This window comes from Erpetoichthys calabaricus, chromosome 17, assembly GCF_900747795.2.
Source record: "Erpetoichthys calabaricus chromosome 17, fErpCal1.3, whole genome shotgun sequence".
Lineage (NCBI taxonomy): Eukaryota > Metazoa > Chordata > Cladistia > Polypteriformes > Polypteridae > Erpetoichthys > Erpetoichthys calabaricus.
The window spans coordinates 7,510,920-7,537,167 of NC_041410.2; the positions used below are offsets into that span (position 1 = coordinate 7,510,920).

Here is a 26,248-nt window from a genome sequence, read left to right on the forward strand (position 1 = left end):
CTGCATAAAGCTAAACAGAGAGTGAGGCAATTTTAATCAGTGTTACTTCCATTTGGGTGGCCCAGTGGTTAGCATTGCTGCCTAACGGATCCAGCGTCCTTTGTTCAAATCGCACACCCTGTCATTGCCTTTGCAAAGTTTGCATGTCCTTCCCATGTCTTTTTTATACATGTATTAGTAACACTCAGACCTCTGGTCATTGACGAAAGGTGCTTCGTGTGCATCCCATGGAAAACAGAACCCCTGGGCACTCTGCTGAGGTTGTTGCAGTGTTCTTCACTGCAATCTGATGCCGCCACAGCACTTTTCTTAAAAGAAATGCCGCATGCGGACGCTGCCATTCTTTTCTCGCCAGCTATGTTGTTTGGCCGCGCTACCACTCATAGCTGAAGGGATCCAATGCCCAGTAACATGGCAGTGGAAACCCGCACCTCCAATTCTGAAGATTTATTGCAGTTGGAGTGTCTGTGTTTGTGATGAAAATGATCTGTCGGCTTGTTTAATGTGCTTTACTCTCAGCAGATGTTGCTGCAGTTTTTTTCATGTCAACAATGCAGCATGCCCACACCATGATTCTTTTCCATCCTGTTCTGCCTTCACTGGCTCCCTGTGCCTCACAGGATTGAATATAAAATTCTACTATTAATAACCTACAAAGCTTTAAATGGCCTCACGCCAGACTACATCAGTGATCTTCTCCATCGCTCAGCTCCTGTTTGTCCACTAAGGTCCTCTGATTCTTGCAATCTTGCTGTGCCAAAAATAACCTGCACTCTAAGGGTGACAGCAAGGCCTTCAGGTGTATTAGCGCCCAGACTTTGGTATGAGCTTCGAAATTAATGAGATCAGCCGACTCAATTCATTCTTTTAAAAAATAACTTCAAACTCATCTGTTCAAGAAGGCCTTTAACTTAACCCAACATTCTGACGCTTCTTCGGTTTACCTCTTTGTCCAGATGCTCAGCATAATGTGTGTGTGTTATATCACAAATGATATTATTTGTCCGGGCTTTTCTTTTACCATTGAATTTAGCCATTCACTCAGGTTTATTGTCTTTTATTCTATTTAATGCTTTGTATATGGTGCATTTATCTGTTTTAGTGTTCCATGCAGAAAATGTTTGCATTCAAGGCTACATAAACCATGCTGTTCTTCTGAGGCACTTTGAAGCACCTTGAAGCATGGGAAAGGCGCTGTATAAATAAAATGTATTATCATTATTACCAGCAAGATACTCTTAAACCTCCTGTTGATTGTGTGTTTTTCAGTCTCCATCCACATTTAGCCTGGCGAGACGGGATCACGAAAGAGAGTCACCAGCGGGTTCTCCCCTTTCTGGAGAAGAGGGACACAAACTGGACAGACGGCAGGTGGGTGCCAACAGGATAAGCAAGGCTGAATGTTTTCCTGCATTACGCATGCCCTGTTGTCACCAATTCTATTCTGTCCCTTACAGGTGTACCTGCAGGTGAAAAGCAACCGGGAAGGGCGACTAGGAGGTGAGAGACGCTTGCAGACAATCTTGAGGCTTGGAGTGGGAAGTTTAGGGATTTGGTTGTCCTTACTTCATATACGCTCAGGGGTCACTTTATTGGGTTCTACCTTTAAGAAAGACAAGCAGGAGACATGGTTTCCTCAAGCTCTCACTTGAATTTGGTAACTAAGATTGGCTTTGAATTACAAATGCCCTTAAAAACTAATCAATACAAAAAATGAGCATACTTACATCTTAGGGTGCCAATTTTGTCACAGCCTGAACCTTCATTGCACATATGCCAGATTAATATTGCCATAAATTAAGCACTGATATTTCTTTAGTTCATGGACATTTAAAGATAACTTACATACAGCGGCCACATACTTAGGTTGACGTAATATCGATGGCCCCTTTTTGCCTCCAGAACAGTCTGAATCCACTGAGCCATGGATACTGCAAGGATGCTGACAGCAGACCTTAAGGATTTTAGCAAACATCTGGAGTCCCCAACTCTGGTCCAGGATGGCTGCAGTGGCTACAGGTTTTCATTCTAACCCTTTTCTTAATGAGTGAACTGTTTTTGCTGCTAATTAACTTCTTTTGAATTCATTTTAGTTTAGATTTGTTCTGCTGAATTTCGTCATCGTTCCTCTGAATTGCTGCATTTCTTTCCTTAAACAGAAATGAAATGTGAAGTGAGTGAGCCAACAGAAGACCAACTCAGTCAGGGCCTCAAACTCCAACCAATTTCACTCCAACCAGTCACTGAATTAGGCGCTGAGTCTTGTCATTAATTAAACTCGTTCTTTAATTCAGTGGCTTGTTGCTGCTCTCATTGTGCAATAGCAGACATTTCCAAAATTATTGATTTTCTTTTTTCTAAGAGCTCTGTTCAAATGTTTTGGGGACCTGAGCAGATCAGCGTTCCTGAGAACTTCATCTTTCTTTATTTCAGATATTGTGTGATGGGCACAGTTTGCTGGTCATGTTTTGGCTCATTTTGTATCTCATTATTGTTTGCCTGCTAATTATGGAAAAAGAAACAATTAAGGCAGGGGTGTCCAACTCCAATCCTGGTGGGCTGCAGTGGCTGCAGGTTTTCATTCTAACGATCTTCTTCAGTTTTTGCTGCTAATTAACTTCTTTTGCCTTAGTTTTAATTAACTTGACTCAGGCCCCTTAGTTGTCTCTTTTTCCTTTAATGCACAGCCAAACAATAATGAGATACAAAACAAGTCACCACAGCTCACCTGTGCCCATCACACAATATCTGAAAATAAAGAAAGGTGAAGGCCTCGGTCAGGTTGATCTCTCAGGTCACCAAAACATCTTGACGGTGGTCTTAGAAAAAACAGAAAATCAACAGTCTGCTGTGGCAGAATGAGTGCAGCAACAAGTCGTGATATTCAATTTAATGAACTGCAGGAATTGGCTTCTCATTAAGAAAATGGTTGGAGTGAAATTGGTTGGAGTTTGAAGCTCTGATTTAGCTGGTCATCTGTTGGCTCGTTTCACATCTCATTTTTGCTTGGCTGCCATTTAATAAAGAAACGAATCAACTAAAAGGACTGAATCCTTAAAAACAAGGCTATTAAAATGAAGGGAAAAGGAGTTAATTAGCAGTGAAAACTGCTCACTGATTAGGAAAAGGGTTAGAATGAAACCCACCAGGACCGGAGTTGGATAGCCCTGAATTAAGGGCTATCCGAGTCTTCAAGAGCAAGTCAAATAAAATTAATTCAAAAGAAGTTAATTAGCAGCAAAAACAGGTCACTCATTAAGAAAGGGGGTAGAATGAAAACGTGCAGCCACTGTGGAGCTCCAGGACCGGAGTTGGGCACCAGTGGTCCACACTGACATACAATCACATTTTGAGTAGAACTGTTAGTTACATTCATGCTGCGAACTTCCTATTCTGCCTCATTCCAAAGGTGCCATGTCAAACTGAAATCTGAAGGATATAAAAGGCCACTGGCATAAAATAAAGTCAGTGACATGTTTATGGAACCAGCCCGAGATGAATTATGCTTTGTGAAATGGCAAATCATCTATTTAATAAAAAATGACTACGAAGACATTAGCAGCAATTATTCTTGGGTACATGTTGGCATTCAACAGATGCTCTACTGGTATCCAGAGACCCAAGGAGTGCCAAGAAAACACTCCCACACTATTACACTCCCACCATCAGCCTTTATAGTATACACAAGGCAGGAGAGAGTCATCAGTTCTTACTGTTTTAACAAAATTCTGACCCACTATCAGCATGTTGCAACAAAAACTGAAATGTCTGGAAATATTTGTCCTAATCTTCAAACATCCAGGTTTAGGGACTATGTGTCCACTTCTATGTGCCTCATCTTTCTATTGTAAGCTGGAAGGACTAAAACATGGCAAAATGCCCATCAGCTTAATGGCCCAATATATTCTACATTCTGAGGTGGCCTACTGCACATTGCTTCTCTAAAGAGCTGTGCCTTTCTATCAGTATGAATGAGGCTGGCCATTGCCCTTTGCACTCTCATTAGTAACAAACTGTTTTCATTCATAGATCTGCTGCTGCTTCTCACCAGATGTTTATTGTCTAAAGGTTGTATAGTGCCTGAAAATCCAAGTAGGGAAGCTGATTCTGAGTTGCTAAAGTCTCCACATCCCTAACATCATAAGTCTTGGTCATTTTATTGAGTGACTGAATAACATTCTTTGTCCATGTCTGCAATCTGCATGCCGTATTTATTGAGTTGCGGCTCTTTGGGGGAACAGGCTATTTGTGTTAACCACATCTAAGTGAAGAGTATTAAGGATCAGAGATAGACGGCACTTGATTTTGTACCAACAGGACACTTTTTAATAGAGTTGCTGCATTGTGTCAAAAATTAACATGCAGGGACTTATGAATGAACTGTTACGATGTACCAAAGTTGGTATAGACGTCTACTTGTCTTAAATAATGGAATCACGTCCAACACAAACCTCAATGTTAGTAGGAAAGACACTTTACTACTGTGAGTGTTCCAGTCCTTCATCATTTTCAACTCCACTCATGTGTGCCATATTTTTTCTATCAGTCATGTTAAGAAAAGCATTGAGAACTGCTTGATTTAATTTATTGAAAGTTCTCAGAGTACTCTTCTAATTCTTTCAGTATCTGTTCAGAACCTAATGGCGTCTTTGTTTCATTTTACAGCCCGGGCCGGGAGGTGCAAGAGATTAAGGGCTACAGATGACGACCAGGTACCATTCCCTCTGTATTCTATGATGTTAATTCTTTGAAAAATGATGAGCGTGTCTAAAATAGTTTGATATGAGTGAAGAGTGTATCCATCAATGAGTGGAATCTCCACCCAGGGCTGTTTCTTTCTTTATACCCTGTGAAGCAAGGATGGGTTCATTGACTGTTTCCAGGATCTATTTATCCAGCACCTAAAGCTTGGAAGCTACTGCTATATAAAACCTTTTATCTATTATAAAACCAATGATTTGCAACTGAGGCCACATTCAAATACCTCAAATGCTCTTTGGAGGAAACATTTCTATACAGTATACTCTCACCTTTAACTTAGAATGTAATCCGTATAGCAGGGGTTTCCAACTCCGGTCCTGGTGGGCCGCAGTGGCAGCAGGTTTTCATTCTAACCATCTTCTTAATCAGTGACACAGTTTTCACTGCTAATTAAATTCTTTCCCCTTCATTTCCCTTCATGTTTTTAAGTATTCAGTCCTCTGAACTGATTCCTTTCTTCATTAAATGGCAGTCAAACAGAAATAAGATGTGAAACGAGCCAACAGATGACCAGCTAAATCAGAGCTTCAAACTCCAACCAATTTCACTCCAGCCATTTTCTTAATGAGAAGCCAATTCTTGCTGTTCATTAAATTGAATATCATGACTTATTGCTTCTCTCGTCTCATTCTGCCACAGCAGACTTTTGATTTTCTGTTTTTTCTAAGACCACCGTCAAGATTGTTTGGTGACCTGAGCAGACCAACATGACCGAGACCTTCACCTTTCTTTATTTTCAGGTGAGCAGGTCATGCGGAGGCCTGTGTTATGTCATGTTATTGTTTGGTTGCTCATTAAGGAAAAAGAAACAACTAAGGGGTCCGAGTTATGTCAATTAAAACTAAGGCAACTAGCAGCAAAGTCGGCTCACTAATTTAGGTGAACTAGGCAGTCGCCTAATCCAGCAACATTTTATAAAACAATATGAACCACGAGTTACAAGCCCTTGGACTCACTACAACTGTCCATCTTCCATTAACCCTGCTATAGTCCTTTACATTATTTTTACGTACTGGTGATACTTGCTCTTAACATCTGACGACATACAAGAGCCCTATGGAGCTGTATGGAGTAGGCTGATCAAGAACATCAACCCCACAGAGTGGGAAAAGAGAGAAGAAGATTCAGATAGAGAGACATAAATATACGTATATTATAAAAAAAAAAAATCTTTGGGAGGGAGACTAGGGAGATGAGACGTGATCTTCTCGGAAGACAATTTGTCCCGTGAGAGGCACTTTAACTTGCTCCCAGCTCTTAAAACAACAACAAGCCACAAGCAAAACAAGCAGCTCGCCCGCAGTAGAAAGTCAGCAGATGATCTGACCGCTTCTGCTTAGCGTGTGTTCAGCCACCCTAACCCCTGCACCCCCCCCCCCCCCCCCTTCACAACACGAGCGGTGTTATACATCCTGCAAGAAAGAGATGTAACCACTCCCGGGGCCAGAAATAAAGGACAAGTAATGTTTTTACAAAGGTTTTATAGTAAAAGTGAAAATAATTCATATGTAACAATTCCCATGAAAATAACAATCTCTTTAAATTGTATATCCAGTAAACCAAATCAGGGGGTGGGCGAGCGAAGCAAGCAGGGGGCAGAGCCCTGTAGTGTGTATAAAGATAATATCACTGTGTATTAATTTATATAACTGTTTATACATAATTATATATTTAACATAATAATTCATATGCAATTGTCCCTTTTTCATAAAAACTGCATGAGAACACACTTAAGATGCATACCGGTAATTAAAATAAGACATTTCGTTACAGAATCACAAGTGAATGAAAATTGCACAATTCATAAATTATTCATTCGCCAATCAAAAGAGTCAAGACTCATGAATTAGGCGCTTCTTGCACATGCGATTTAAACATGAATCAGTGACACTAAAAAACACTGAGGACAGCAGGCAGGAAGGACACATATGCGGTTCATCTTCACAAATCGGTTCATATAATTCACTGAACAGGGTTGTCCGAAAAGAACGAATCGTTTGCGAATGGCTCATCACAAATGCAAAGTACAATTAAAGTCTTATGTTACTGCAGCAAGAAACTTGGTGATGTCCAAAATGTGGCACAAAACATATTTTAAGAATATTTCAAGACTATAGTAGTGGTGACCTCTTAAATGTGCTGCTTGATAGTCCTCAGGGAAAGGGGCACAGAGTTACTGTAAGCACACAACAATGTGTTTCTTTAAGTGTGTTCTGAAGGAGCAGTTATTATATGGCGCCTTTCATGTCTATCTTTTCATTCCAAATGCTCTCGTGATCCTCATCATAGTGTCAAAGCATATCTTGGCCTGTCCAGTACCAGACCCACAGGACAAACCCAGGCTAAAATGTATTATACCCTTTCCACCATGCTGCCCCATCTGACAGACAGACAGACAGACAGATAGATAGATAGAGATACTTTATTAATCCCCAAGGGGAAATTCACATATTCCAGCAGCAGCATACTGATAAAAACAATATTAATTAAAGCGTGATAAAAACACAGTGCAAGTTAAAAGAGAGTGTGAGGCAGGTATAACAGTCAACAACATTGTATAGTGTTACCGTTTTCCCACCCCAAAGTGGAATTGAAGTGTCGCATAGTGTGAAGGAGGAACGATTTCCTCATTCTGTCAGTGAAGCAGGACAGATGTCAGCTTTCCCATTACTGGTGTGCTCCAAAACTTCAGTCTGTGACATCCGCAGTCTCCTTATTCTTCCCATAATGTGCCCTATAGATGTGGAAAGGGACAGATGCACCTGCCACCCAAATGTTATACCACATCTGTCTCTAAATTGCCAAATCCTCTGTCAACATGCCCAGTTCCCCAGTCTTGCATCCCAGTTTATCATTTAGCACAGCCACAGAGTCATTCTCACCCTATTTTTATTCTACACTTGCTGCCTGTCTGCCCAGTCCTATGTAAGTTTGCCAAGCTTCACTCACCTGGGCACAAATTCAAATTATAAGATCTACAGACCCCCACATCTTAAAACATAACTCACCAACCCCACCCCAACCTATCATCTACTACACCCACAGGACAAGTTCAACTTGAATCTTAAAGATCAGGATACCTAGATTTCATTGAACATAAATTCTGGCCTCCTTTCCTTCAGACAGACAGACAGACTCTTGCATCCAGGAGACACGTGCTCTAACATGGTGATCACGAAGCTGCTTTTATGCCAGCTTCGCCACGTAGTCCTATTCTTTTCAGAAAGGTCTCGACAACCTGCTCAGGTTCAGACCCAAGTGCCTACACTACACTATTATTTCTACAGCACACCTGGGTAACTGTCATGGTGCACCAGTGAAAAACACTGGTCTACATGACTGCGCTACTTTCGTGCAGCTTGCATTTTTCGGAATGATGATTTAGGTTTCGTAACCCCATCGTTGTCCACATCACTTCAATACAGACACTCTGGAACAGCAAACGGGCGAAGCAAAAAAAAAAAGGCCTTACTTACTTTACACCCAGTTAGCCAACTCCGTTTGTCCTAACAAACGCTGGTTTAATAAGCTGGTCCGCGTATAAGTTCATCCTCGAATTCTTAATTCAAGTCTGTCCAGTCCAAGCTCATTTATCTTCTTTTTTTCTTCAAGTGAGCGATTTATGAAGGGGTGTTTCATTAAAGAAATAATCAAATTTTCTTTAATTCCTGAAGTTCCGCTTGATGTTGCCATCTCCCTAAAAACGCGCTTGCTAATCTGTGGTTATGATAATGGCGGGAGTGAACTGAGAACAGTACACGCGAATATGAACTAGTGCGTTGACGATTATCCAATCACGTTTGAGAAACAAAAAAAGAACAACACTAATTCGCTGCCAATAAATGAGGAAGTGTTTGGGTTGCACCGACTTGCGTCCCCGGAAAAATCTGAAAGCAAAGGGCAGCCTCAGGTAACCTGCTTGTCAAAAGATTAAGGACTTACATAGGTGTTGGGTTGGCGTTGGTGGTGGGGTTCTCAATTTGTACTTGAAAACATCTTTTTTTAACAATTTTTTTTATTGGTGGTAAAAACAAATAGTAAGGCAACAAAAAACACCAAATGATGTGTGGAATTCGTAAAGCCCCAGTTAATGCAGTTTTGAAAATGTTATCAAACAGAAACGCAAAACAAAATCAAACATTCAAGGGAACCTGTACCAGAAACCATTTGTGTTCATAAACTAAGGCACGAAGAAAATCGTTGCCCAAGCACGTGCCAGCTGCTAATGAACGCCTGCTTTAAAGGTAATTATTAACTTAAGATAAACTACGTGTATACACTTGCTAATGTGTTAGAACATTTTTTTTAAATCATTACAAACTTACGTTCGATCACTGGCGTTCACAAGTTGGGAAACGTTGAACGGCGGTAAAGCGGAAACTACAAAGCATTTGAGACTCCAAGTACGGCAAGTGCCAATGGACAAACATAATTACTGTATAAAGCCACACGGCGACGAGAGCGACGACGCCGCAACTTTCGATCATTCGGGAAGGACTTGCGCAGAGTGTTCTGTGAAATAAGGGACGTCGGGTGACCATAGTCTGGCGTTAAAATGTATTATGGAAAGTGATAGACATCCATCTGGAGTGGCGTCAAACACAGATTAGTGTAAAGACAACGTTAGGAACCTCTCTTTAAAAACGTATTACAGGTAGGTACAAAGATCGACAAGAAAAAGGCTTGTTAGGTAAAGCTATTGGAATCTTTGACTTTAAACTTGTTATAATCAACCATTAAAAGTGAACTATCAATGAACTTTTCTAAAGATTCACAGAGACATCTATAAAGTGTTATCTAAATCTTTATAGACAGCAGATAATTGTATATAGCGCCCTTATCGTGTAAATGGTGTGGTGGTGCAGTTGATAGCGCTGCTGCCTTACAGCTCCAGTGCTGACCGTGTGCCGTTTTGCAAGTTCACCTTGTGTGTGCATGGATTTCTTTCAGCATTTCAATTAAGTTCGGTCTGTTTAGTACTCAGCTGAAATGCAATTATATATTTTACAGATTACTAAATTCAGAAATAGTACATGTAAAGACCCAGAATTGTTTAAACATACAGTAAAATAAAATATTTTAAAATGAATAATATAAATAGAATCTAATAATAAATAAAACATTTTTTATCCCTGTGGGAAATTTGGCATTTTACAATAATTAGTACAGATAAAGACTCGGAATTCTTTAAACACAGTAAAATAATAATACATTTTATAAAGTATTTTAAAATGAATAACATAAACAGGGTATTTAGCACACCTACTTTTTAATCCCTGTGGGAAATTTGGCTTTTTACAGAAGCTCTTTGAATAAATAAATGCATAAATAGATAATACAATACAATACAGTTTATTTTTGTATAGCCCAAAATCACACAGGAAGTGCCACAATGGGCTTTAACAAGCCCTGCCTCTTGACAGCCCCCCAGCCTTGACTCTCTAAGAAGACAAGGAAAAACTAGGTAATCCTAGTAGGGAAAATAGAAATAGAAAAAAAGTAGGGAAAAAAGGCAGTTCAAAGAGAGACCCCTTTCCAGGTAGGTTGGGCGTGCAGTGGGTGTCAAAAGAAGGGGGTCAATACAATACAATACACAGGACACAGAATAGATAGATAAATAAACACACACACACACACACACACACTATGGTCTGAACATACACCAGAATGACTAAAAAGGAAGAAAAATGTAAAAGAAAAGAAAAATGTCTACATTGGCAGTCCCAGCCCCAGTGAGGCATTATGCAGACGTATTGACGCTCCTACATCTACGCCTAAATGTTTAAAAACCCAAAGAATAAATGTCTGTGTATCACTGAGCTCATGTTTTTATTTTATTTTCATAGTCACATGACATCGTGTCATACCTTGTCTCACATGATTTTGACCCTCTGTATCTTTCAGTTTCTAACTCTACCGTATTCTGCTCTGTGTCCATTGCAGCTGGAGGTCCACACTTTAAAAGGTCCTAGACCACCAGAGTCTGAAGAGGACAGCATGGAAGACTTTGAATACCGAAGTCCAGCTCAGAGCTCTCCGGCCGCTCTGCTACATGTGAAAGGTAGGGGGCACACTTGTTCCCATCACAACCAATGTAAATATTAAAGTCCAAAGTCAAGTGTGTCCAGTTTTGGTTTTGGAGGATGTCTTAATCAGAAGACAACTGTCATGTTTAGCTTGGCTTTTGTGACATTCTGAGGAACATGCCTATGCATTAGATACTTCCTTATCATGCACTGCACCTGAATTTTCTATCCATGTATATTTTACTCTTCTGGGAATATCAACAAACTATTCTGTAGACTAGAGAGAACTGAAAAATCCTTTAATAACTTCATTTTTATTTTTCAAATATTGAATAATTGAATAAACAGGTTAGACTGGTGCCTACTTGTTCAGTGCCTGCTGAGGTGCCAGTCCATTACTGGTCATGCTATGTCATGCACTTACACATTCATTCACATAAGGCCATCTTAAAGACTCCAGTTAATCAGTCTTTTGAATGTGGGAGAATTCCACAAAAGTGCTGGGAAGGGAATAAAATCCGAGTTGCTAGAGCAGAGAGAGGGCAGCACAGACTACTGGGTCAATATGCCACCCAGTATATCCAAAATTAATACTGAATTCCCATATTTGAAGTACCTGACTAATGATACTTGATGACTCTTCTTCCATTCCATGTTTTAAAAATGCAAGTGAAGGCTAAGCCGATGGAGCATAAAGCAGAAGGTGGCATTCATCTGCTACCACTGACACACGGTCCCTTTAGGCCTCCTATGTGCCAGTCGTGGAAATGTGTGCATAATTGCATGGCACTCTATATGTAAATGTGCTGTTAGACTGCATGTTCTATGAAAGGAGTTACATAAAGTGTTATGTGTAGCAAAATCTACACTCACTGGCCACTTTATTAGGTACACCTGTTCAAATGCTTGTTAACACAAATATCTAATCAGCCAATCACACAGCAGCAACTCAGTGCATTTTGGCCTGTAGACCTGCTAAAGTTAAAACCGAGCATCAGAATGAGGAAGAAGGGCAATTGAAGTGTCTTTGAACGTGGCATGGTTGTTGGTGCCAGGCGGGCTGGTATTTCAGAAACTGCTGATCTACTGGGATTTTCATGAACGACCATCTCTAGGGTTTACAGAGAGTGTCCAAAAAAGAGAAAATATCCAGTGGGTGGCAGTTCTCTGGGCAAAAATGCCTTGTTGATGCCACAGATCAGAGGAGAATGGCCAGACTGGTCTGAGCTCACAGAAAGCAAACCATAACTCAAATAAGCACTCGTTACAACCGAAGTATGTAGAAGAGCATCTCTGAACACACAATATGTCGAACCTTGAAGCAGGTGGGCTACAGCAGCAGGAGACCATACAGGGAGTCGCTACAATTCACACAGGCTCACCACAATTGGACAACAGAAGACTGGAAAAACGGTGTCTGGTCTGATGAGTCTCGATTTCTGCTACGGCATTCAGATGGTAGAGTCAGAATTTGGCATGAATGACATGAAAGCATGGATCCATTGTGCCTTGAATCAACGGTTCAGGATGGTGCTGGTGATCTAATGGTGTGGGGGGATATTTTCTTGGCATACTTTGGGCACCTTAGTACCAACTGAGTGTCGTTTAAATGCCGCAGCCTACCTGAGTATTGTTACTGACTGTGTTAATCCCTTTATGACCGCCATCTTCTGATTGATACTTCCAGTTGGATAACACACCATGTCACAAAGCTCAGATCATCTCAAACATGACAAGGAGTTCAGTGGACTCAAATGGCCTCCACCGTCACCAGATCTCAATCCAGTCGAGCACCCTAGGGATGTGGTGAAATGGGAGATTCCCATCATGGATGTGCAGCCGACAAATCTGCAGCAACTGCGTGATGCTATCATGTCAATATGGAGCAAAATCTCCAAGGAATGTTTCCAGCACCTTAGTGAATCTACGCCATGAAGAATTACAGCAGTTGTGAATGCAGAAAGGGGTTCAACCCAGGACTAGCAAGGTGTACCTAATAAAGTGTCTGGTGAATGTAATACTTTTGTCGGTCTTGAGGTAGATAGATAGAATGCACCATATAACAGATAGACAGGTTGATGGTACATTATTTGACCCCAATTAAGACTTTACAGAAGCTGGAGCACAACAGAACTATTACAACAAACAACAACAAAGCCATCAAACACACAAGGCATCCTTTTATAAGAAATATCCACCCCCCACCCCTAAAAAAAGACTATTTTTACTCCATTTTGACTTTTGCATTGCTTTAGATAGATAGAAAGATAGATACTTTATTAATCCCAAGGGGAAATTCATAATTTACTTTACTGTTGTTGGGAAGAACTTTGACATAGAACTGAAGTTTATGTGTTCTCTTTTTGTGTGCAGATGGCCGACTGGGGACCCCGCACAGTGTTGACAGCCGAGACAGTGAGCTGGAAATTGATTCGGAGCCAGAATTTGGAGCCCGGGTTTCGCATGATGAGTATCCTTTAAAGCAAAAAAAAAAAAAAAAAAAACTGCATCCTTGTGCATTTCCCCTTTTTGGTGGTCTACCTTATTCAAGAGGCTAATGTGCCATGTCACAAAGTACACATCACCTGAAAGTGACTGCACAGTCCTCAGATCTCAGTCCAAGATGGCACCTGCTTATGAGGCAGCATGGCCGAAAATCCTTAAGGGTGTTTTCATTACTTTGTTGAGCCTGTGATTCGAACAGTTGAGGCAGTTCTGGAGGCAAATGAGGGTCCTAGCAGGTAGTAAATAAGTGAACCTCATTAAGTGTGCATTGCCCTTAAGCATCAAACAAGCGGACAATATGGCCATTCTGTTGTGGCACTCACACTGTGACGGTCCAAGCTTTGTCCAGTCATGTTAACAAGCCCACATTCAGTTTTTCCTTTTCATACTTTTTTTTGATTGGCTGCTTTTAAGTACACGTTTACTTGCGAGTGGTCTTCATAAATGATCGATTCCTTTCTCATTCAGGTGAAAGCCCCCTCCTTTATCATTAAAATGATCCTTTACAAGGCACTCACACGGCAGAGCCCAAGCGACACAGCTCACCATCTACCACCCGCTTCAGTGTCACTCGGGGACATGTATCCTTTAGTGAACCACTCTGGGCGGAGTGTGTTTAGCTGTCAAATGAGACCCCTAACTTCAAATCACAGCCCAACTCCTCTGTCATGTGTATCCTTCAGGACACTCCATCAGCGTTAAGTGATTTTTTAAATTCGTCCCATCGCAATGTGCTTTGCTGTGCTTTCCTTAATTCTTCAATGAGCAGCTCACTCATCAAAGTGAGGACATCTCCTCCGGAAACCGAATCGAATGAAACTCAAGAGACTCGACTCTTCAAGTGGAGGAATGAGTGAGTACATGCCTTGAGAAACTTTTCATCTGTTAACTTAGGGTGGCCCAAGGAGTGGTGGTTGATGACTTTTTGATTATCTTTGACTCCTAAAATGACACCGTTGTATGTAAAGAGAGATGGAGAGTGTGAGATTCAGCCACATTAGGCACCTCTACATCATTTGTGTTGCACTGTCCCCTGTTCAGTTATGGGGAGCCGTTACCAGGGTATAGGCTAGCACAGGGGTCGGCAACCCACGGCTTGGCACGCGGAATGATTTTCAGTGGAACTCTGATTGAATTCAAATACAAGTTAAAAAAAAAAAAATATATATATATATATATATATTATATATATATATACACTTTAACTAGGGGATTCACCCCCTGCTCGCTTTAGTCACCAACCCCCCGGCCTGCGCTACGCGCCACCCAGTTTGCGTCTCTGTCGCTCTCGTTGTGAAGAAGGGGGCTGAATGCACCCCAGGTAGACACAGTTGCTCCTCTGAAACCCCCTCTTAAACGGTGATACAATGGGAAAGAAATGCCTTTTTTTTTTTTAACCTCCTCTTTGCTCGATCAGCTGCTGACTTGTTGTTGCTGCTGTTGCTGTCGTGCCATGTGATCTGCATCTCGCGCCACACTTTGAACATTTAAAAGCCCGTACAGCAGCTGTCCTACTCTTTGTCTTTTATTTCCGGCCCCGGACATGGTTAAATCTCTTGGCACAAAGTCTTGTCTTGCAGGACGTGAGTTCTTGATATTTTTTAGTTTATAATTTTAAAAACGGAATAAGAATCTGAAAATCTAACAACATCACATTAAAGTCTGATAAATTCTGAAAAGAGTGATACCAAACATATATATGTAGGTTTAAAATAAGCCCGATTTAAAGCGTGACAAAAAACGTGACACAAAAACATCGCACTTTTAGGCTTAGGATTTTATATATAGAGAGAGTAGATTACAGCGCATGCATTCGCGCCCTCACATACGTTTTGTGTATGCGACTCAAATGTAAATGTAAACCATGTGTTCAGTGCAGGCCGTGGTACGTTAAAACCAACCTCTTGTTATTATTAAGTAATATACTGCCCTAAAATGACTCATAAAAGACAAAAACCTGATGTTCGCTCTTTTCAAGACTCTTGGACATATGAATATGGATTTGTACAACAAAAAGGATCGTGCTGTGTGTCTGTGTTATGCTGTGAAAGTGTGGCATGTCGTACGTCAAGTGTACAAAGACATCATCAAACTAAACATCAGCCCACGTTTAAAAACTCTGAGGAGAAAAGTGAAGCTATAAAAAGGGCTACTTCTGGCTTTAAGAAACAAACTACTTATTTTAGTCAAATAATTGGAACCAAAAATAAAGCCACCGAATGTAGTTATAAAAAAATTTGACAAAACATTTTTTTCGCATTTGATCCTTTGTATTTTAAAATATTGAATGAGCAATAATATAAGATCTGGTTAGAATGGGCTTCAAAAGTATATACCGTATGTACTTGCATATAAGTCGGGTCTTGAAACCCAAAAAATAGATCATAAAATCAGACGCTGACTTAATACGCCCGTTCAAAAATGTGACAATTTAAATTTTTTTTTTTTACAACTTCTTGCCTCCTCCAATCTCACATCAGTTTCTCAGACGCATCGAGTTTTGTTGCAGCAGCACAGTTACCAATTTCTTTCGCCACTTCAACGACTTTTAATTTAAAATCAGCTTCATATTTTCTTCTGATCGAACGCTCCATCATAGATAAGGGATGCTCTTACGATAAAAGTGTATGAGGGTGTGAGATACAAAAAACACAAATCAGTGCAAACGTCACTTCGGAATAGTTTGGGTATTATCATGTGGTCACGTAGGTACAATACAGAGAAGAAAAGGCCGTGTGCTCTGTGGTTACTCTCTTAGGTAGGCATTAACTCTTGGATAATATCATTATCTCTTGGACCAATAGCGTGAGTTTTCTGCATTCGACTTATGCGACTGACATTATAAAATACCAGAAATAAGATAAAAATCAAGCCCCGACTTATCCGCGGGAGAACTTATCCGCGAGTATTTACAGTACTTTTGAAGCCCATTACAACCAGACCAATTTTGATAGTATTTATAACAAAATTGGATGAATTATGTCGGCACGCAGAATAACATTGTAACACAGGTTCGGCAAGACACAGCTGAAAGGTTGCCGACCCCTGGGCTAGCACTTCACCTTGATGGGTTTCCAAAGGGGACAACCAGAGACTTCAGAAACACTTATGGCCTGAGGCTTAAATGTGGCTCCGGGTGAGGAGACCATAAGAATTGGAGTCACAAGGATATGAGGGATGATAGGAAAAAGTAACCCATGGGAAAGTGGAGCAACCACCCCATGACTTTGTAAACGTTCAGCCGTAAGTTAAAAGTGGCAGACTGCAAGGGCAGTTTAGGAACAAGTCCAGGAGATGAATGATGAAACATTTACCAGAATGCTAGCCAAGGTCAAAACCATAAATACTTCTAAAGAATCAATATACTTTAAACATCCCAAATCTACAAAATGGCCCTTCAAGGAAGAGGAAGCTGTTAAACCTCTGCTTTGGAAGGAGCAATACATAAACCAAAGTGTGCTGTCGAATACACAAAGCAACGTCCTAAATGCCTGAAGGTCAAACTAACTGGAAAGCAAGAGACAAGAACAAGGGGGGAGATGTAACGCTGACCTCAATAACCTCACACTGGTGATGTCATGTGATGACACACCCCCTAGCAGTGGATACCCCGAGTCATAGCAACTGAACCATTAAAATGTCAGCACCTAATTAAAAAAATATCGGGAGTGGTCTCCCCTCAAATTTCAACAATGGTTATATTTTTATATTATGTACATTAAAGAACCATCAGCAACAAATCAAATTAATAATGTATTGAACAATTATTACAAAAGTAAAGTTGAATAAATCGGACTCTGCAGCTGCATGAATAAAAGGTAAATAACCACTTCAGGTTAACGGAAATATCCCAAAAGTTGATAGAAATCGATATTTTGTACCAAATACTGGTATGCAAAATTTGGTTGACCAAAGTGAAAGTGTACTCAAGTTATTGTGTTTACACACACACACACAGACACAGACTCAGGGTGGTCTAAAACGTCGAGATTCATCAAAATCTCAAAATTGAATTTTTGGACGATTCCAATATTTACCCTAAACTTTGTATACAAGAAAGGCAGTGGGGTCTAAAACTTCAAGATTCATCAAAATCTTAGAACATTAGAACCATCTGGATGAGAAGAGGCCATTCAGCCCAACAAAGCTCGCCAGTCCTGTCCACTTATTTCTTCCAAAAAAACATCAACTTGAGTTTTGAAAGTCCCTCAAGTCTTACTGTCTACCACACTACTTGGTCGCTTATTCCAAGTGTCTATCGTTCTCTGTGTAAAGGAAAACTTCTTAATGTTTGTGTGAAATTTGTGTTCTTGATGAACTCATTTTAAAGTCACTGTCTCGATCCACTGGACTGATTCACTTTATCATTTTAAACACTTCAGTCAGGTCTCCTCTTCATCTCAGCTCTTTTAATCTTTCCTCATAACTCATCCGCTGTAGCCCTGAATCAGCCTCGTCACTCTTCTCTGGACCTTTTCTAGTGCTGCTATGTCCTTTTTGTAGCCTGGAGACCAAAATCTCGACATCATATCTTTAGACGATTACAATTCTTTCCCCAAACTTCATATACGAGAAAGTAAAAATTAAGAGGGTGCTGTGAATTTTCTAAAATATAATGAATACATAAAATGACTCATCCCAAATCAAATAAAATTAAATGAAAAAGTAAAGGCAATTTGAAAAAATCCGCAATGGATAGAAGCTAACAGGATATAACAGGTAGTTTGAACGCACACAGTGTCAAGGTCAAATGAACATGAGCGCTCCACTGCAGGATTGCACCATTGTTGAATGACGCACCATCCATGAGATTTCTTTGGGCAGAGGGAGTGAAACCTGCTGAAAATTCACTGAAGAACGATGGCTCACTATGGAAGTTAAAACAGCACGACTCAATGAGAAGTTTATGAATGGATAGGAAGGTTTAAAGCAGGAAGAACAAGGCATTTTATTACTAGATACATAGATAGATAGATACTTTATTAATCCCAAGGGGAAATTCACATACACCAGCAGCAGCATACAGATACAAAAAAACAATATTAAATTAAAGAGTAATAAAAATGTAGGTAAAAACAGACAATAACTTTGAATAATTTTAACATTTACCCCCCGGGTGGAATTGAAGAGTCGCATAGAGTGGGGGAGGAACGATCTCCTCAGTCTGTCAGTGGAGCAGGATGGTGACAGCAGTCTGTCGCTGAAGCTGCTCCTCTGTCTGGAGATGATCCTGTTCAGTGGATGCAGTGGATTCTCCATGATTGACAGGAGTCTGCTCAGCGCCTGTCACTCTGCCACAGATGTCAAACTGTCCAGCTCCATGCCTACAATAAAGCCTGCCTTCCTCACCAGTTTGTCCAGGCGTGAGGCGTCCTTCTTCTTTATGCTGCCTCCCCAGCACACCACCACATAGAAGAGGGCACTCGCCACAACTGTCTGATAGAACATCTGCAGCATCTTATTGCAGATGTTGAAGGACACCAGTCTTCTAAGGAAGTATATACTACAGGCATTACAAAACACATTCCAATAGCTGGTGCACTACAAAATTTTTGGGATGCACCATCTGTTAGAATGAGTGCATATATTATATGCCATTTGGTTTGGGATTCATAAAAGCAGTGCTAATGCTTGTGATGCACCATCTGTTGAAATGCCAAATGCAATGCATTTTATTACTGCAAATGTTTGTGATGTGCCATCTGTTGGAATGGCAAAGAAATAGCAACCAGATAGACAGACACACTGACACTTATCAATTTACTTAGGCAGACAGTGTCTTCACTCAGAGATACTTCACTCCTAAGGTACTTCAAATACACAGTGTGATTCGCGTGATCTCTTCTTGCTGTGTTGAGCTTGGCCTTTTGAGTCTCCTGGTTTCGGTCTTTTTCTATTTCCCAGTATCCCATCTCTCCAAGTCCAACAGATCAATGGAAAGGCCAGCTGACCCATTCAGTGTTTACTCATCTTTATACTGCAGTGGTCAGCTCTGTGACACTTTCTTACAGTCACCATAAACTAAGGTTCAATTAGAAATTAAGGAATAAAAAGGGAGAAAAATAACAGTGGTCTTTGTGGTGGTCTTTCAGCAGTGGGCTGCCATCAGGCAGTGAAGTTGAAACAGCAGAGAACCTGAAAGCACAGATTTCGGAGCTGACCACCATGCTAAAGCAGAAGGAGTCGTACCGGTGCCACGTCTGTCTGGTAAGTCTTAAGGAACTCTGGCAGCCCCCTCCTACTGACACATTGGGAATTGTGCACTCTACACAACACGGGCCAAAGGGCAGGGTCTATTTCTTGGTTTAGATTTCATGGTGGCAGTGCCCCAACAAATAAAAAGTGACTCTGTGGGGTTTAATGGATGCTCCTGTAGCTCAAGTGGATAGGCAATTGTTGTCTGTGCTCTGATGACCCAGGCTTGCATGCTGGAGGTGGACCAACTAAAGGCAGGGTAGACATTACTCAATCTGTTTAACTGACTCAGGGTCTCGCCTTTCTCATTCTGCAGAAAGGCATAATCACCACTTCACCATGGCGAAATACCTTAGAGTAGCGTAATCTTGATCCATTGGAAAAGATTTTGCCTACAGAAATACTGTATATTATAAAAAATTTCATTTTCAGTATAAACAAGTCCAGCAGACTGTTGCTTCTTCTCTTACGCCTTGTTGTCGTCTCGGTTCTGCTGTGGGCAGTTCCCTCACTGACTCACAGCAATAGGGTTTAATTCTCTGTGTGGTGTTTGGACCTCCTCGGACCACTCAGGTTCCGCCTACTTTGTGCACCAATAACCTGCCAGGCCATAGCTTTGTGCCTGTGGGTGGAATCGGCGCGGTCTCGGGACATACAGTAGCTGCAGTGCAAACAAGCAGGTGTGGACAAGGAAGGAATGAATCTGGAGTAACGAATGAGCCTACCACCTAGTGGTCAAACCTGGAACTACAGCTTTAGTTTGAGTAACACACAAAAAACTCCTTCCTTTTTCCATGCTAACTTAATCCAAAACAGGACTGTGGGTAGCCAAGTCAATCTGAAATAGTCAGAATTATTTGATCACTCTGTAGCTGAAGGAGCCAGCATGGCCTACTTGTTGGGGAGGGTGACAGAGGGCTTTTAATCTGACTATTATTTTATTGTGCCCTTGTATCTTTCAATTCATACTGGTCTATAATTATTAGATAGATAGATAGATAGATAGATAGATAGATAGATAGATAGATAGATAGATAGATAGATAGATAGATAGATAGATAGATATGAAAGGTACTGTATATCTATACTTGTACTGTTTTAGGATCATTTATAAATTATTTTATAGTATCTCCATATTTGTCTATGAGTAAGTCTGACCTGATCTTACTGCCACTCAGAAGCCTGCTATTGATAGCAACAGCTCTCCGATATCCAAGCCAAATGTTCTTATGTGCCTTAGTGGGGTTGGGGTTATTGTGTGTTTTATATTACATTCATTAATTTTTTGGAAGCTTCTGTAAAATTTGAATTTCCCCCCTTAATAACAAAATAGATGGATTATATGTTATCATATAGTGCCTTTCCTATCTATCTGTTATCATGTAGTGCCTGTTGTAATAATAATACATTTTATACAAGGCACCTTTCTAAGCACTCAAGGACACCGAACAAACAAATAAAAAACACATTATAAACAAAACTTAAAACATCAGAAAATATAAAAATTAAAACCAAACAAAGCCACTGTAATCAAAGAGAAAAAGCCATTTTACACAGATGGGTTTTAAGTTTACATTTGAAGGTTGAAAACGATTTGATATTTCCAAGTTCAGTAGGTAGTGAGTTCCAGAATGGCTGAATGCTCTGCTCCCCATGGTGGTTAGATGGGCAATAGGGACGGTCAGATGGATGGAGGAAGAGGATCTGAGGTTACGGGAGGGAATGGCCAACATGAAGAGGGACGAGGTTATGAATGGCCTGTGTGACGATGCCGGTCCCTACAGACTCCCTCTTCCCACAATGGAGTTTGCTGAACCAACACCGTCGATAGTTATGACCGAGATGAGCCGACAAATCTCATTGATGCCAGGGGATGGTGTAAATGGTCAGGTGCTTTTATTAAAAAATCGAACACATAAGTAAAACCAAAAAAGTGTCCATTGTGCAGTTTAAAAAAAAAAAACAAATCCATAAAATCATTGAAACGTGGAGATAAAAATTAATAAATAAATCTGTTGAAATAGAGGTTAAAATGCTGTCTGTCTTCACCCGATCGCAGCCCACTACCTTCTGTCTCCCCAGCTCACCCATCACAGGCATTACTGGCAGAGCCTCTGCAGCACCAACTCCTTTCTGCTGACCCCCATCTTGGCTGCTGCCAGACTGTCCGAGGTTGGCACGCTTCCCGTCTTCCTTCGCACTCCCTCAGTCGCTGCTCTGATCCATTGGGAGGCGTTCTCACTCGCCCCACTCTACTCGCTTAGTCAGTGGGGCGAACCAGCCCCTAGAGCGCCTCTGCCTGCACTCCCTCATGGAGCCCCAGCTCGAGCTGCCTTCTCCTTCCATGGTGTCTGGATTATCTCCATGACTACTTTTATTCCCATCCTTTAACCTCTTTCTTTTACATCCTTCCTTCCCCCTCTCTTTTTTTTGTTCTTTCTCTCCTTTTTATTCCCTCCATCCCTCTGTGCCGGCCCGTATACACACACACACACCTGTCTCCGTGGGTGCAGCGTCTTAATCACACGCCACAGGAAGCAATTGAGAACGATCGCACCCGCATGTGCAGGTGCGACTCACCCCAACTACCTCATTAACTCCCCGCAGTCATGCAATCGCGCCCATGGAGAGCGACACGGCTTTATGGATTTAAAACCTGGCCATTTTGTTGTAGCCGCGGACCTGTTATACCACAGCCTGTTTATCTATAATGTTGTATGAAGTGGGTGTCTTGTTCAAAAAGTGGACGCCTAATCTTAAAATTGTCCTTCCTGTTGTTTGTCGCCGACTGGCCTGCCCCAACTACAAACCCTGAACTTAAGGTTCGTGGGGGTAAGGCCAGGTACACCAGGGTCCCTAATCTTAAAATTTAGATGAGGTGCCTAATCTTAAAATAGTGTAAGGGTGCCTAATCTTAAAAGTTGAACCCTGGTGTATAGTGGCATCCGCTTTTTGAATAAGACCCTAAAGTGGATATAAAAAAAGTCTACACACCCCTGGCAAAGTCGTTGATTTTGTGTAATAAAACACTTGAAACCAATGTCAATGTCAATTTATTTATATAGCACATTTAAAACAACACAGGAATGCTGTGGAAGTGCTTTACAATTATAGAAGAAAAAAAAGACATTCAAATAACATTTACATTTACATTTACATCATTTAGCAGACGCTCTTATCCAGAGCGACTTACAACAGTGCTTAGTAGTCTACGACTGTTCTTCAGTCTTTAAGGCTAGGATTAAATCTACTGTCATTAAACAAGTTACCGCTGACCAAGTTGTATACAAAAATAAATAACATAAAGAGAAGTAAAGTAAATGAACATAAATAAAATAAATAATAAATAGAAGTAAGATTACATAATCACAATGAGGAAACCATCAGTATTACTGAAGGTCACGGAATGCAAGTGAATAGAAATGAGTCTTTAATCTCGTTTTGAACAGTTCAATTGTAGACGATTCCTTTATGTTATGAGGTTAAGAGTTCCACAGGCAAGGCTGCCAAAGCCCTGTCTGTCCCCTTAGTTTTACACTTGGTACGAGGGACAACAAGAGACAACTAACCAGAAGATCTAAGCACTCTAGATGGCTGGTGTAAAGCACACAAGTCAGATAAATAGGCAGGAGCAAGCCCATGTAAAGATTTAAAAACTAGCAACAAGATTTTAAAATGAATTCGAAAACTGACGGGCAGCCAGTGTAAAGACGCTAATATCGGAGAAACAGAATCAGACTTTCTTGCCCCAACCAGAAAGTGAGTGGCAGCATTCTGGACCAACTGTAACCTGCATATCAGGGATTTGCTAATCTCAGAATACAGTGAGTTGCAGTAATCAAGGCAAGAAAAGATAAAAGCATGAGTAGCTTTCTCAAGATCCCTAGAAAATAAAAAAGGCCTGATCTTACCTAAATGACAAAGCTGGAAAAAGCAACTCTAGACTACAGAATTAACTTGTTTCTCAAAAGAGAGGTTACTGTCAAAGATAACACCAAGATTTGCAAAAGACAGAGAAACAGCCAAGAAGTCCAAGACCAATTTGGGCTTTAGCTGATGGACCCAATATAATCACCTCCGTATTATTTTGATTCAGATCAAGAAAATTATTAGCCATCCAGGATCTTAGTTCAAAAAGACAGTTGTGCAGTTGATTTATTGCAGAGTTGCAGACGGGAATATAAACCTGAGTATCATCAGCATAGCAGTGAAAAGAAATGTTAAATTTCCTAAAAATAGCTCCAATAGGGTGAAGGTATATAGAGAACATAATAGAACCTAAAATTGATCGCTGAGGAACACCACTTTTAAGACAAGAAGTAGACGAAAAAGACAAAATTTCAAGTCACTGAAAAGTGTCTACCAATTAGATATGACCTGAACCAGTTAAGAGCAGCCCCTTTAAGCCCAACAAGATGTTCAAGCCGCAACAGCAATGTCTCATGGTCAGTAGTGTTAAAGGCAGCGGACAGGTCAAGGAGGACAAGGACTGCTGTCAGTAATAATAGAGATGTCAGAACTTACTCAATCTTTATTGCAAAATTGCAATAGTAACCCTAAAAGAATTAATTGTAATACAATTAAGATTGGGTGGCACAGTGGTAGCGCTTCTGCCTCACAGTGAGGAGACCCGGGTTCGCTTCCTGGGTCCTCCCTGTGTGGAGTTTGCATGTTCTCTCCATGTCTGCGTGGGTTTCCTCCCGCTGTCCAAAGACATGCAGGGTAGGTGCATTGGTGATCCTAAATTGTCCCTGGTGTGTGCTTGGTGTGTGTGCCCTGCGGTGGGTTGGCACCCTGCCCGGGATTTGTTCCTGCCTTGTGCCCTGTGCTGGGATTGGCTCCAGCAGACCCCCGTGACCCTATGTTAGGATATAGCGGGTTGGATACTGACTGACTGACTATTAAGATTTTAAAGCATAAGGTTAACGCCAGCAAATCTGACAACAGCAAATGGTATTTAGAGACACAGTGAAGGAATATCAGAATAGAAGGTTAGGAGAGCCATGAGAGCATTCCGTCTACCTCCTGGTGGCGTGGGTCGGATGTTTGGTACCAAATAACTAAAAGAGTGCAGTTCTAAGAACAACAGGGCAGCATCCCAAGCCAAGACAGCTTGCCCTTAGATAACAACACAGTGGAAAGTAAAGAGGCGAGTGGAGAAAGGCCCAGAGGCGGAATTAAAATACATTGCGGCATGTACTGTTTGATCAATCACTGAACATGACTCCGGACAGGGGGCACATCCAAGGACAGCGCTCCAAAGGACGACCGTTGCCCACAAGCTAAATAAATCTAACCGTATATCCAGGTGTCTTGACTTGGAGAAAAGGTCCAAAGGCTGGATGGCTTGAGTGACCACCAGGTTGCTTCATGTCTTGCACCCAACATTGCCAGGATTGGCTCCTACCCAGTGTGGCTCTGAATGGCATTATACTGGTGGTTTGGTATTATAAATGGTGTTTTTGCTTTCCCTGCAGGGCTTGTACAACACTCCCGTTGCCTCCATCCAGTGCTGGCACATACACTGTGAAGACTGTTGGTTACGCTCTCTGGTGGGTACAAAAGCCAAGCAAACATTCAAGAAATTTTCGGCCTGCTTTCATTTTCTACAGATGTTAGTGTGACCTGCTGCCAGTCCTCCTGCTGACTGGGGCACCCCTATGGGCAAATGGCTTGATACTCTTTTTGTTTCTTTCTTTCTTAGGGTTCCAAGAAGTTGTGCCCCCAGTGCAGCACCATCACCTCACCTGGAGATCTGCGCAGAGTCTTCTTGTAAATGGTCACCACCCTTGACCCCCTGTGTGCTAACCCAGGACAGCAGGTCCTTTATCTGAATGCATTCACAGCCTCTATTTCTACCTACGTGAGAATAATCACATCCACTAAAGTTCTTCAGAAATGAACATTCAACATCTCCGCTGTCGTCCTGGAGATTTCCATACCAAATGGTGAAGCCAGGTGGCTGAAGGAGACGAGCGCATCAGAGGGACGTGCAGTGGCAGCTGGAAGGCCTTCTCCGCGCTCCTTATACGACACTTCCAGTGCCAATGCCATGATCAGCTCAAGGTTATCTGGAAACTTTCTGGTGGATTTTAAAGCACCGCACAATTGATGTCTCAGATGAGTTTTTAATGTAAAAGAGAAAGTCCGGCTGTAGCAGCAGGGCAATTGGCGCATCAGTAGTCTGGGGGCTCCATTAAAGGTAAAAGGTCTGCAAATTCCATTTCTCATGAAATTTCAATGCTGGGAATCTCTTACAAATATCCAAGATGCCAAACTGAAGGCTTATTCTCTAAATTACCGGTCACTGAAGTCGCTGGGAAATTCAACATTCGCCTACATACGGAATTAGAAGCGTATTCCCTACACTTTTTGTAAAAATCTTATTTACGCATTGAGCCACAGAAAATTTAAATAAAAAGTGCGTTTCTTAACTTCTCATCCACTTTCCTTCCTGGATATTAAATAGAGGAGAGGCTCGATCGGAAAAATGATGCATCACATATACCACACATGAAATAAAGGCGCATGTGCACCCCTCAACATTTCTGCTTTATTGCAATAAAACGGCGATGAGAAATAACAGCACATGCTCACTTTCTCCGAGAAGTATCTCTACAAATACAGGGCAGCCCGCCTGCACCGAGATGACCCCCTTCTCGTCTGCCACCAGATAGGCGGCTGCAGTCACGTCACCCGCCTTGTTTTCTTGCTGTCTGACCCCTGGAAATCACTTTTGTGGCGGCAGCGTAGTGAAGTGA

At 41.3% G+C, this 26,248-nt stretch overlaps 1 protein-coding gene across 1 annotated transcript; it reads left to right on the top strand.

The window, feature by feature from the left end:
- Nucleotides 1–1,260: 1,260 nt before the first annotated feature.
- On the top strand, nt 1,261–26,200 carry LOC127526158 (E3 ubiquitin-protein ligase RNF220-like). The gene is made up of 9 exons (XM_051920738.1): nt 1,261–1,371; nt 1,458–1,500; nt 4,666–4,712; nt 10,705–10,822; nt 13,161–13,257; nt 14,062–14,145; nt 19,388–19,499; nt 24,965–25,039; nt 25,192–26,200. Exons 4-9 carry the CDS (start codon nt 10,759–10,761, stop codon nt 25,261–25,263), a joined length of 504 nt encoding a protein of 167 aa, XP_051776698.1. The 5' UTR covers nt 1,261–1,371; nt 1,458–1,500; nt 4,666–4,712; nt 10,705–10,758; the 3' UTR covers nt 25,264–26,200.
- The last annotated feature ends 48 nt before the right edge of the window (nt 26,201–26,248 follow it).

Coding starts and splice junctions, on each gene's coding strand:
- LOC127526158 (XM_051920738.1), top strand. CDS start 10,759: ATGGAAGACTTTGAATACCGAAGTCCAGCTCAGAGCTCTCCGGCCGCT. Junction 13,258..14,061: donor GCCCGGGTTTCGCATGATGA/GTATCCTTTAAA, acceptor TTCAATGAGCAG/CTCACTCATCAAAGTGAGGA. Junction 14,146..19,387: donor CTCTTCAAGTGGAGGAATGA/GTGAGTACATGC, acceptor GTCTTTCAGCAG/TGGGCTGCCATCAGGCAGTG.